A 14,359-nucleotide genomic window follows, 5' to 3' on the forward strand; every position below is an offset into this window, starting at 1 on the left:
TTACCTTCATTAGGCCAAAAAACATGCAAAATAAAATGAAAAAACGTAAAGTGAGAAAGAAAGGAAGAAGAAAGGTAAAGTGTACAGGAAGAAGAAATTTTCATAAATTACTACAGTATATCTGGTACAACCACTTGGCGGAGCAACTTGAAAAGCTCACAGTAAAATTATGATGGATATATTCAACCCAGCAACTCCTCTAGAATCACAGAGACATGCCCACAGATGTAGCCTGGGCATCATTTCTAACATAACATGCAGCAAAATTTCTAAAAAATTGGAAACAACCTAAATGTTCTCTGATAGAAGTATTGAGAAATGAATTGAGGCACATTCATTCCTACAAACTACTTGTACTACATGAATGAGTAACACAGACAAATGTCTGAAATACTACACTGAGTGAAACAGCAAGTGCAGATGAGAATGCTATTATGTAAGATTCTTAAATTGTGCTGAAATAATAATAGTATGCTTAAATAATAAAGAAAATAGAAATTAAATCCATTATGCAAGGTTCCTTTGGGGAAGGAAAGAAGAATGAGACTTGCAAAAATTAAAAAGGAAGTACATTTCTAATTTTCTTCTTTTACAAGGAAAGGTATCTGCAGCAAATATGTCAGAATCGACCTACACTGCTTCTGGAAAAGTAACAGTGTTTGAGGTATTGTTCTCTGTATTCTGCCTTAAAATAATTTTTCAACTCATTTTTTTTTTTTAAAGTATAAGAGGATGTCTGCCTCTAAATGGAGTGACTGGTGGAAGAACAAAGAACCCACTGAGATCAACTATAAAAAACAGTGAAATACACCAAATACCTGTTCTAAGACATCAGAAAGCTGCTGAAGCAAGAAGGACTGAAGATGCCAAAACTCTAGAGGGATGACAGACTTCACTTCCAGTTAGAAGCTCCTGGTGAAACTGTGTTTGTCCTTCTTGTCCTTCTAATACTTCTTTTAAAAAAGTAAACTTCATATTAAAATATAATATAAATGAAAACCCACAAACCCGAAGTGTGTGGCTCACTGAATTTTTTTTGGGAAAAAAAAAAAGAACATGGCCTTATATTTAGCATAACCCAGAAACCCTCTTTGTCCTGTCTCCCAGTCATTATTACCTTGTCTCAAGTAAGGTCAGAAACCCAGCCTCTAGCACCACAGATTAACTATGCCTATTGTTGAATTTTTTTATGAATAGCTTGTGTGTTTTTTTGTGCTTTCCTGGGATGATTTTTGCAATAAAACGGACAGGGCCAACAGAGTATCCATCTGAAAAGTGGCAAATTTTGACCCCTACACCTCAAACCACATAAAAACCAAGTTCCAAACAAAGAATAGATCTAAAACCCAAAAGCCTATTTACAAGAGAAAAATGTGTATATATATACATATATACACACACAGACTGTGTTCTTTCCACACAATGGAATATTATACATCAACGAAAATTTACTAAGTATCTCCATGCAACAATAACAGTGAAGAATTTCACAAACATAATGCTGCACAAAGAACGCATGCTGTTCCAATGATATGAAGTATGATATTTATCTTATGAGCTCAAAAACTCTAGTAACTCAAAACTCTATTTGCTATTACTGCTTGATCTGTGGAAGAAAAGCAGTAACAAACCTAGACACTATTAAAAAGCAGAGACATTACTTTGCCTACAAAGTTCCATATAGTCAAAGTCATGGTTTTTCCAGCAGTCACATAAGGATGTGACTACTGTATGTAGAACAGAATCAAAGGGCAAAAAGATATACTGAAAAATGAACTCCCTGGGTCAATAGGTGTCCAATATGCTACTGCAGAAGAGGGGAGAAATAACTCCAGAAAGAATGAAGAGACTAAGCCAAAGCAAAAACAATGCCCAGCTGTGGATGTGACTGGTGATGGAGGTAAAGTCTGATGCTGTTAAGAACAATACTGCATAGGAACCTGGAATGTTAGGTCCACAAATCAAGATAAATTGGAAATGGTGAAACAGGAGATGGTAAGAGTGACCATCGACATTTTAGGAATCAGTGAACTAAAATGGACCAGAAAGGGTGAATTTAACTCAGATGACCATTTTATCTACTACTGTGGACAAGAATCCCTTAGAAGAAATAGAGTAGCCTTAATAGTCAACAAAAGAGTCCAAAATGCAGTACTTGGGTGCAATCTCAAAAACAACAGAATGATCTCTGTTCATTTCCAGGACAGGGAAGCCTAGTGTACTGCAGTCCATGGGGCTTCAAAGAGTTGTACACAAATAAGCAACTGAACTGAAACCTACACAATGGATGGTACCAGTAGAACTGCAGTGATTTTACTTTGCTATGTTGCTTATCTGTGTTTCTATAATTAACAAAACGATTTCTATAATAATAATAAAAAAGTTACTTTAAAGCATATGATGGAAAGTCAGAAATTTTGGTAACTAAATTTTTTAACGTAGTCTAGAAATAAAAATATTTAGACTTAATTAAATTAAAACACCATTCTATTCTACGCCTTTTTTAAAAAATTTACATCTATTAAAATAGATAAGTTAAAATTTTCATTTACCTGTCGGTTCCTTTCATCCATTATGCGTGTGATTTGTATTTTCTTCCGCCCCATTTTCAGTCACCTTTCCTTCCTTGTAGTCCAAATATTTAAATCAAAAATTAATTTTCTTTAATACCCTAATGCATGGTACACTGCTTCTATTACTTCAGCTTCTAGTTGGAGGGCTACAGCCAAAATTTTCTGTAAGATCTGAAAGAAAACACAAATTAGAAAATTTACATTCTGTAGCACATCGTGCAAATGTTATACAAATTTTAAACCTGCCTTTGACTATATTATTAGTTGAAATTTTTCACTACATAAAATCAGTAAACAAGTTGAAACCTTGTTAATTTTACCACTAAAATATCTCCTGAACTTTTTCATGCCCCTAATTCTGGCTAAAACAATGTAATTATAACAATTATAACCTTTAAGTTTTTCCTTAATGCATATAATAACAGCAAATATTCTTAATGGCTTTTGATGGCTCCCATGTCAAAGGATGAACTCATAAATCTACATGTGTAGTCCCAATCTGCTTTTACAAATTCTTCCTGCAAACTGCCCTAGCTACTAACAAAATTACTATTTGTCAATCCACAAAGACATTATATGCTTTCATAATAATACATACCTAAATGAAACTATTCCTTTAGCCATTTAATTAACTCTTCCTCATCAATCAAGATTCAGTTCAAATGTCATCACTCTGGATGAATAAAAGGCCAATAGCCCTTCGTAGAATAAACCACAGCATCTTATTTTGTGCGTAAGTTCCAAAATCATTTACCTCTCAGACTGTGAATCTTTCAAGAATAACGATTTTTTTCCCCCATTTATCTCTACAGTAGAATGACTGGCAATGATATAATTTGTTATGCTCTGAACGATAGTTTCATCAAAAACACAATGCTATTAAAACTTAAGTAATAAAATATTTACAGAGGGATGGGAGACAAATCTTAAAACACAGTAATGTTTTTAAGTAATGTTTTAAACAAAACTTAAAACAAGTAAGTAATGTTTTAAACAAAACTTAAAACACAGTAAAGATTCAGGGGAATCTTTTGAAGTATTTTTTAACACTGTACATGTAACTCTACAGAACTTTAACTGTACCGTGCAAATCCAGGGTTTGATTAAATTTGGCTTTTGCTCAAAAGCGGTGAGCTTTCAATTTTTATTATTATCTCAGCATTTCTTCCATTTCTTCCTTTATTCATCCTGTTATTTCATTTATACATGTATTAATTGATAATCTATTAATAACTAATAACCTATGCAAAACAGGCACTTTGAAATACTGAACGAGGTACCTATGATAAAATAGTCAAGGAAAAAAGGCAAAATTTCTAACCTCACAGTTCAGAGTCTAGTAGGGGCAGACATTAGTCAAACCATCATAAAAATGGGTACGTATAAAAACTCATTTATCTGACCTAAATTCATGGTCAGGGCAGGCTTCACTGAGAACTGCTTCATACTCAAACCTGAGTATGCAGGTGTTTATACCGGACAGAGAATAGTATGTGCAAAAACTCTGTGCCAAGAAAGAGCAAGAAATATGAGAGGAACTGAAGGATGGCTAGTAACTTGTATGAATCAATCAAACAAGTAGCTGTGCTGTAGAATGTCTGCTTCTTTACAGACTATAATATAAACCATAGAAGTTGGCTTATTCCAAATCATGTTCCCTAACAGATGACAGGGCACCCAATTCCCATTATGAAAACTTGCACTGTAGCAAGCAAGACAAATATTCACACATTTCACCACTGAGATAATACGTTAAATTCTATAAGGTATATGCACTGTATTATCTTGTATGATCTGTAAAATTCTAAACATATCTGAGCATTTTGCTTTTGACAATGGTAGAGTAGGTTGCTTTAAACCAGTATGTCCCTGAGTATCACTAGAAAAGCAGAGCAAAAAGTAACCTGTTTAAAACCGAAGAACTTTCAAGACAGTGAGAATTTGCACAGAAATTCTTCTGAGACCTAGATGAAACAGGTGGGACCAGACTTAAGACTCACTGATTCTTAAAACATCAGCTGAGAGTCTGAGAAGCTAAGCAGAGCTTTCAACAGTTCTTTGCATAGGGGTACAAAAATTCAATTCAGGGTCTAGTCAGGAGGAATAGCTTCAGTAAACACATCGGGAAGCTGGAGAGAATCCAGAGGACTATACCCTATTGTATAAAGGTAAACCAGAAAGAGGCCATGCAAGGAAAGAATCGCTTCAAATCATTTCAATCTGACCATATTAAGGTAATGTAGGCTAAACCCAGAATCATTAGCCTAGCTGCATACCAACAAAATCTTTCCAAAAGGTTCTGGCAAAAGTAAATCTTATCAGCAAAAAGACCCCAAATTTAAGTTATCTTACCATTTTTCACATAAAAGTCTGCAGAAAAAAACCCAATGAAGATCTGACTGAAAACCAAGATTTTAAAATAGCACTAGAAATAGACCCATAGTAGATCCAGATAATGGTGCTAGCAGAAAACAGTTTTAATGCACTATTGACCAGAGTCACATTAACACATCTTTTGTTACCTGGAAGTTATTGATCGGAGATGTTTCAATATTCATATATAACAAATCATCAACCACAGGAGTTAGTTTCTGCAAAAATCCGGCAGCATCATGTCATAAAATAAGCTACTTTAATGTGTTAAAAGGAGTTTGTTTGTTTTTTAAGAATTTTAAACAATGCTGCTGCTGCTAAGTCACTTCAGTCGTGTCCGACTGTGTGTGACCCCATAGACGGCAGCCCACCAGGCTCCTCCGTCCCTGGGATTCTCCAAGCAAGGACACTGGAGTGGGTTGCCATTTTCTTCTCCAATGCATGAAAGTGAAAAGTGAAAGTGATGTTGCTCAGTCATGTCCGACTCTTAGCAACCCCATGGACTGCAGCCTACCAGGCTCCTCCGTCCATGGGATTTTCCAGGCAAGAGTACTGGAGTGGGGTGCCATTGCCTTCTCCGAAACAATGCTAAAAACATGGAAAACAAAAAATTGAAAAATACAATTTTAAAAACAGAAATTAAGAAACTGATGGATGACTTTAACATTAGGTTAGATACAACTGGAGAATGATCCAGAAGACAGAAAAGAAAAACATACTTACCCTGAGGCCCAAAAAGACACAAAAATGGGAAATACATGAAAAAATATGACACATGAAGAAAAGGTCCAAAATACACATAACTAGAATCCAGAAAGAAGGTAACCACACAGGAGGGAGAAAAAAATACTTAAGGGCCTGATAGTTTAAAACTTAAAAACACAAAGGAAAACTGAACAATAACATCAAGCCAGATTCAAGATCTAAACTCCCAAGCATAACAAATACACAGAAAACCACACTTAGGCAAATCAAAGTAAAGGGGGAAGGTGGAGGAATGGACAGAAAAAAAAGAGACAGAAACAGCCGCAACAGATCTAAAAAGCAGCCAGAATAAATTAAAGAATATTACCTCTAAGAGTAACAGTAAGATATAGCTGGCTTTGAATAAATAATGGAAGCCAGAGGAAAACAAAATGATGTCCTCAAAGTGCTGGAAACAGGGGAAATGTCAAAACAGAATCCTATATGTGAAAAAATACCCTTCAGAAATGAAGACAAAATAGAGACATTTTTAGTCAAACAGAATCAGAGAATCTATCACCAGGAAGCACTAAAGAGACTTCTTCACGTAGAAGGAGAAGAGGGCTTCCAGATGCAGCTTGGATATACACCAAGAAATGAAATACATTGAACAGGGTAAATCTGTAACTCTAAATGAATACTGACTAAACAGAATAATGACAATATTTTGTCGAATTTAAAATATTACAATGCACAACAATAACAGTACATAATTTCTGGAGGGGTAATATTAATAAGCTAAAGCGTTCTAAAACCTTTCAATGACTAGGAAATGGAAAAAGTTCTCATTTACTTCAAATTTCAGTACATGAAAGATGTATGTGGTAATCTCTGGGATAACCACAGGGAGGTCAATTAGAGTATATATAGTTGTTCCTCGGTATTTATTCCAGGAACCTCAGTTCAGTTCAGTCGCTCAGTCATGTCCAACTCTTTACGACCCCATGAATCGCAGCACACAAGGCCTCCCTGTCTATCACCAACTCCTGGAGTTCACTCAAACTCCTGTCCATAGAGTCGGTGATGCCATCCAGCCATCTCATCCTCTGTCATCCCCTTCTCCTCCTGCCCCCAATCCCTCCCAGCATCAGGGTCTTTTCCAATGAGTCAACCCTTTGCATGAGGTGGCCAAACAAAGGAGTTTCAGCTTTACCATCAGTCCTTCCAATGAACACCCAGGACTGATCTCCTTTAGAATGGACTGGTTGGATCTCCTTGCAGTCCAAGGGACTCTCAAGAGTCTTCTCCAACACCACAGTTCAAAAGCATCAATTCTTCGGTGCTCAGCTTTCTTCACAGTCCAACTCTCGCATCCATACATGACCACTGGAAAAACCATAGCCTTGACTAGACGGACCTTTGTTGGCAAAGTAATGTCTCTGCTTTTGAATATGCTGTCTAGGTTAGTCATAACTTTCCTTCCAAGGAGTAAGTGTCTTTTAATTTCATGGCTGCAATCACCATCTGCAGTGATTTTGGAGCCCCCCAAAATAAAGTCTGACACTGTTTCCACTGTTTCCCCATCTATTTCCCATGAAGTGATGGGACCAGATGCCACGATCTTAGTTTTCTGAATGTTGAGCTTTAAGCCAACTTTTTCACTCTCCTCTTTCACTTTCATCATGAGGCTTTTTAGTTCCTTTTCACTTTCTGCCATAAGGGTGGTGTCATCTGCGTATCTGAGGTTATTGATATTTCTCCCAGTAATCTTGATTCCAGCTTGTACTTCTTCCAGCCCCGCGTTTCTCATGATGTACTCTGCATAGAAGTTAAATAAGCAGGGTGACAATATACCACCTTGACGTATTCCTTTTCCTATTTGGAACCAGTCTGTTGTTCCATGGCCAGTTCTAACTGTTGCTTCCTGACCTGCATATAGGTTTCTCAAGAGGCAGGTCAGGTGGTCTGGTATTTCCATCTCTTTCAGAATTTTCCACAGTTTATTGTGATCCACACAGTCAAAGGCTTTGGCATAGTCAATAAAGCAGAAATAGATGTTTTTCTGGAACTCTCTTGCTTTTTTGATGATCCAGTGGATGTTGGCAATTTGGTCTCTGGTTCCTCTGCCTTTTCTAAAATCAGCTTGAACATCTGGAAGTTCATGGTTCACGTATTGCTGAAGCCTGGCTTGGAGAATTTTGAGCATTACTTTACTAGTTTGGGAGATGAGTGCAATTGTGTGGTAGTTTGAGCATTCTTCGGCATTGTCTTTCTTTGGGACTGGAATGACAACTGACCTTTTCCAGTCCTGTGGCCACTGCTGAGTTTTCCAAATTTGCTGGCATATTGTGTGCAGCACTTTCAAAGCATCATCTTTCAGGATTTGAAATAGCTCAACTGAAATTCCATCACCTCCACTAGCTTTGTTCATAGTGATGCTTTCTAAGGCCGACTTGACTTCACACTCCAGGATGTTTGGCTCTAGGTGAGTGATCCACACCATCATGATTATCTGGATCGTGAAGACCTTTTTTACAGTTCTTCTGTTTATTCTTGCCGCCTCGTCTTAATATCTTCTGCTTCTGTTAGGTCCATATCATTTCTGTCCTTTATCGAGCCCATCTTTGCATGAAATGTTCCCTTGGTATCTCTAATATTCTTGAAGAGATCTCTAGTCTCTCCCATTCTGTTGTTTTCCTCTATTTCTTTGCATTGATCGCTGAGGAAGGCTTTCTTATCTCTCCTTCCTATTCTTTGGAACTCTGCATTCAGATGCTTTTATCATTCCTTTCTCCTTTGTTTTTTTTTTTTGTTTTTTAGCAATATTTTTATTTTTTATTTTTTTTAATTTACATTTTATTTTATTTTTAAACTCTCCTTTGCTTTTTCTTCTCTTCTTTTCACAGCTATTTGTAAGGCCTCCCCAGACAGCCATTTTGCTTGTTTGCATTTCTTTTCCATGGGGATGGTCTTTGTCCCTGTCTCCTGTATAATGTTGAGAACCTCAGTCCATAGTTCATCAGGCACTCTATCTATCAGATCTAGGCCCTTAAATCTATTTCTCACTTCCACTGTATAATCATAAGGGATTTGATTTAGGTCATACCTGAATGGTCTAGTGGTTTTCCCTACTTTCTTCAATTTCAGTCTGAATTTGGCAATAAGGAGTTGATGGTCTGAGCCACAGTCAGCTCCCGGTCTTGGTTTTTGCTGACTGTATAGAGCTTCTCCATCTTTGGCTGCAAAGAATATAATCAGTCTGATTTCAGTGTTGACCATCTGGTGATGTCCATGTGTAGAGTCTTCTCTTGTGTTGCTGGAAGAGGGTGTTTGTTATGACCAGTGCATTCTTTTGGCAAACTCTATTAGTCTTTGCCCTGCTTCATTCCGTATTCCAAGGCCAAATTTGCCTGTTACCCCAGGTGCTTCTTGGCTTCCTACTTTTGCATTCCAGTCCCCTACAATGAAAAGGACATCTTTTATGGGTGTTAGTTCTAAAAGGTCTTGTAGGTCTTCATAGAACCGTTCAATTTCAGCTTCTTCAGCGTTACTGGTTGGGGCATAGGCTTGGATTACCGTGATACTGAATGGTTTGCCTTGGAAACAAACAGAGGTCAGTCTGTCGTTTTTGAGACTGCATCCAAGTACTGCATTTTGGACTCTTTTGTCAACCATGATGGCTACTCCATTTCTTCTAAGGGATTTCTGCCCAGAGTAGTAGATATAATGGTTATCTGAGTTAAATTCACCCATTCCAGTCTATTTTATTTGAGGTTGCTAAAGTCTCTTATCCTGGGTTTGATCCCTGGGTAGGGAAGATCCCCTGGAGAAGGAAATGGCAACCCACTCCAGTATTCTTGCCTGGAAAATCCCATGGACTGAGGAGCCTGGTAGGGTACAGTCCATGGGATTGCAAAGAGTCTGACAGGACTGAGTGACTTCAATGGCATAGCATATGCATAAAAACCACACATCCTCTCATATACTTTAAGTCATTCTTATTTTACTTATAATACCTATTAAATGTAAATGCTATTAGTTTCTGGCATGGGGTAAATTCAAGTTTTGCTCTGAGGATTTTTCTGGAATTTTTTCTGGGATATCTTCAATCCATAGTTGATTGGATCCACAGGTACAAAGTCTGTGGATATGAAGGGCTAACTGTATAGCTAACAAAGCTATTAATAACAGAGGGGGGGAAAGGATCAATAAATAATCCAGATTAGATTTTTTTAAAACCTAAATATAAAGTGATTATAGAGAATACATCTAAAATATGGGATTATGGAAAGAATAAGCATAAATAAAGATATATTTTGTAAGACACAAACCACAAGAAAGGTTGTGGGGCTATACTCTATCACAGAAAACTTTAATGCATGAGGAAGATATATATAGATACATGGGTATAAATATAGTGGAATACTTCATTATAATAATTGTTCAATTTACCAGGAAGGCACCACAATTCCAAATTTGAATGTACCTAATAACACCAGAAGTCAGGTATCTTTTCCTGAAGAGCAGATATTCTTTGCAAAATCCTAATCAGAAGCTTGTTTTTTCCTACTTTTAACATGAAAAATCATATAACGTATCAACTAAAACTCCCCAATCACTTCTCATTTAAACTTTAACTACATCTTTTGGGCTTCCCTAGTAGCTCAGATGGTAAAGCATATGCCTGCAATGCAGGAGACCTGGGTTCGATCCCAAGGTCAGGCAGATCCCCTAGTGAAGGAAATGGCAACCCACTCTAGTATTCTTGCCTGGAGAATCCCATGCACAGAAGAGCCTGGTGGGCTACAATCCATGGGGTCACATAAAGTTGGACACGAGTGAGTGCCTAACACACACAAATATATAAAATATCCATTTATCATAGTAAATTATCATGGTTATGATGTAAAATGCACATTATATGACATCACATGCAGTAAGTTTGCTTTCCTTCTACACAATTTAACATTTTCTCAACACGTTTGGTGCATTATACAAATCTATGCAAAATCAAGGGCCAAATATGCAAGGCAACTAGAAATTTATTCAAGATAAACACACACAGCAGATAACAGCTCAAAGACTCACCATCCTGAGCCTGACTTAATTCTGCCATACTATCTTTCTTACTGCCAGCAACATTAGAGATGCACAATCCTTTTGTTTTGTTGTTGTTCAGCTGCTAAGTCGTGTCTGACTCTGTGACCCCATGGACCGCAACACACCAGGCTTCCCTATCCTTCACTATCTCCCAGAGTTGGCTCAAATTCATGTCCACTGAGTTGGTGATGCTATCCAACCATCTCATCTCTGTCATCCCCTTCTCCTTTTGGAGACACTCAGCAGATGCTTCAAAATGTCTACAAGTGCTTCTAATATTTTAGAAATTTCATTTGGAGGGTAATTTGTGTCCTTCCTCATAGACTAATTTGTTAAAATATTGCATTAAATTTTATAGATGTAAAAACCATTTTTTCCTAAATAAACTAATAAACAAGGATATGTTATATAAAGCCAACATGAATAGAACTACGTGAAGTCCACAATTCTAACAAGTGCATTTTAACACAGCTTTCTCAGTAATTTAAGGAACAAACATACCAAAACAAGAACAAGCAGACCAGAAGACACAGGAAAAAATTTGCACTTTATAATGAACAACCTGACATATAGAAACTATACCTAACAAATGCAGAAAATAACATTCTTGGTAAATGCATAAAAAGCATTTACCAAAAGTGACCACAAACTGGAGCAAAACTAGGTGTTAACAAATTTCAAAGGACAGGCATGTCTGTAATCTCAGACAAATTAAGCCATGAATTGATAACAATATAAGAAAATCCTTATATATATGAACATTAAATAATAAAACTCTAAACAGCCCATGAGTAAAAGGAGAAATCATAGGGAGAGCTAAAACAAATTTTTAATGGAATGTTTTTAAAATACTTCCTATCAAAATGTATAGGACATAGCTGAAACTGTTCTTAAGAAGAAAATTTTTAGCTTTAAAATATATATTCAGTAGAAAGGCCAAAAACTACTGTTCTAAGTAACCATCTGAAAGAGGTACAAAAAAAAAAAAAAAACTGAACTCCAAAACAGAATAAATGATAAAGTAAAGGTAAGAGCTGGATCATCAAAAAAAGCAAGAGAGTTCCAGAAAAACATCTATTTCTGCTTTATTGACTATGCCAAAGCCTTTGACTGTGTGGAAAATTCTGAAAGAGCTGGAAATACCAGACCACCTGACCTGCCTCTTGAGAAACCTATATGCAGGTCAGGAAGCAACAGTTAGAACTGGACATAGAACAACAGACTGGTTCCAAATAGGAAAAGGAGTACGTCAAGGCTGTACACTGTCACCCTGCTTCTTTAACTTCTATGCAGAGTACATCATGAGAAACGCTGGGCTGGAAGAAGTACAAGCTGGAATCAAGATTGCTGGGAGAAATACCAATAACCTCAGATACGCAGATGACACCACCCTTATGGCAGAAAGTAAAGAGGAACTAAAGAGCCTCTTGAAAGTGAAAGAGGAGAGTGAAAAAGTTGGCTTAAAGCTCAACATTCAGAAAACTAAGATCGTGGCATCTGGTTCCATCACTTCATGGGAAATAGATGGGGAAACAGTGGAAACAGTGTCAGACTTTATTTGGGGATGGGGGGGGGGCGCTCCAAAATCACTGCAGATGGTGATTGCAGCCATGAAATTAAAAGACACTTACTCCTTGGAAGGAAAGTTATGACTAACCTAGACAGCATATTCAAAAGCAGAGACATTCCTTTGCCAACAAAGGTCCGTCTAGTTAAGGCTATGGTTTTTCCAGTGGTCATGTATGGATGCGAGAGTTGGACTGTGAAGAAAGCTGAGTGCCGAAGAATTGATGCTTTTGAACTGTGGTGTTGGAGAAGACTCCTGAGAGTCCCTTGGACAGCAAGGAGATCCAACCAGTCCATTCTAAAGGAGATCAGTCCTGGGTGTTCATTGGAAGGACTGATGCTGAAGCTGAAACTCCAATACTTTGACCACCTCGTGCAAAGAGTTGACTCATTAGAAAAGACCCTGATGCTGGGAGGGATTGGGGGCAGGAGGAGAAGGGGATGACAGAGACTGAGATGGCTGGATGGCATCACTGACTCGATGGACGTGAGTTTGAGTGAACTCAGGGAGTTGGTGATTGACAGGGAGGCCTGACGTGCTGCAATTCATGGGGTCGCAATGAGTCGGACATGACTGAGCGACTGAACTGAACTGAACTGAAAGGTAAGAGCAAAAAGTAACGAAACAGAAAATAAACATACAACAGAGAGCGACAAAGCGAAAAGTTAGTTATTTAAAAAACTGGTATTAATTGATAAACTTCTGAAAAGAGTAATAGAGGAATAAAGTAAGCAATACAAAACCTATCTGGTCCCAAAAGTGTTACATAAAGAAACTAGACTGTCCTATAACATACACTTATCACATGAAAATTCATACAAACAATAAAAAATGTGACAGTACAGTAAATTATGTATTAGCATGAAATTAAATTAGCATGTATAACTCTAACCACTACCTGCTGTTATGTCCAGCTCACACACTCGAATAACCTAATTCCAACAATCTTTTGATCCCAGTAGGTCCTACAATTTATTAAGCTTGTCACATTTTACTGTCCCTCATCCACTTTATGTGGATATAGCTCCTTACCCAGTTTAATTTTCATACATTCTTACTCCTTTGGCTCAGGCTATCCCTCCTATGCCCATATTTCCTGGGGAAAAACTCACCCCTGGCAAGGACAGCTTACTCCCATGTAGCTGAATATGGCTGAAAAACAAACAACCATGCTAATTATAATTACTCTGACTAAACTCATGAAGATCATGAACCTCAAACCTTAAATATTCCCTTCATACTGCCTAGCAATCTTCTATCTCCCAATTTCCTAGCTGATTATTTAATACCATATTATATGTCCTCACATCTACAACACTCATCCTTAACCTTCACACAGGTGATGACTTTGCTACCTACTCTATTGACAGGAACAACAACAAAAAGCGCAATCAGAACAGAAACTCTTCAAATCCCTGCTATCACAACTATCAACCCACCAGAATCTATCTCATATACTCTGCCTTCCTTCTTTTTAAAATCTTGGCTCAAACAATTCTTCTTTTCTTTCCTTCAACGTCAATTTTTTCTTCTATACTGAAGAGTTCCCAGTGGCAAAAAAATAAAAGATGCTATTATTTCACTTACCTAAAACAAAACACAGAAAACAAACAAAACATTTTGGTCTTGAGAAACATTTAAAATACATTAAATGATAAATTAATGTTTGCTGATTGTCAGAAGTTCCAATTCTGTAAAGATGTCAATTCTCCCCAAATTAAGACTCCACGCAATCCCAGTCAAAACACCAGCAGGTTTTCTTTTACCATACGCAGAAACTGACAATATTAATCTAAAATTCACTTGGAAATACAAAGTTATAAGAATAGTGAAGGCTACCTTGAAGGATAAAGCTTAAAGACTCACATATCATCATTTACCACAGTGGTCCCCAACCCCCGGGTCACAGACTGCTACTAGTCTGTGGCCTGTTAAGAACTGGGCCGCACAACAGGAGGTGAGTGGAGAGGAAGCCAGTGAAGCTTCATCTGTATTCACGGCCACTCTTCACTGCTCGCATTACCACCTGAGCTCTACCTCCTGTCAGATCGGAAGCAGCATT

At 37.4% G+C, this 14,359-nt stretch overlaps 1 protein-coding gene across 11 annotated transcripts in view; it reads right to left on the reverse strand.

Annotated features, from left to right (window-relative positions):
- Nucleotides 1-14,359, reverse strand: part of MEF2A (myocyte enhancer factor 2A) — a 179,129-nt gene that overhangs the window by 83,249 nt on the left and 81,521 nt on the right. For 8 of the 11 annotated variants that reach the window (XM_061394250.1, XM_061394242.1, XM_061394251.1 and 5 more), the window contains one exon: nt 2,553-2,744. In XM_061394250.1, the coding sequence (XP_061250234.1) occupies nt 2,553-2,606 (54 nt within the window). In that variant the 5' untranslated portion in view covers nt 2,607-2,744. Of the gene's footprint in view, nt 1-2,552; nt 2,745-5,095; nt 5,302-8,736; nt 9,466-13,736; nt 13,885-14,359 lie in introns of those variants that run through there. The other 3 variants (XM_061394245.1, XM_061394248.1, XM_061394247.1) reach the window with 3 other exon arrangements.

Source organism: Bos javanicus, chromosome 21 (genome assembly GCF_032452875.1).
Source record: "Bos javanicus breed banteng chromosome 21, ARS-OSU_banteng_1.0, whole genome shotgun sequence".
In the NCBI taxonomy this organism is placed as follows: domain Eukaryota; kingdom Metazoa; phylum Chordata; class Mammalia; order Artiodactyla; family Bovidae; genus Bos; species Bos javanicus.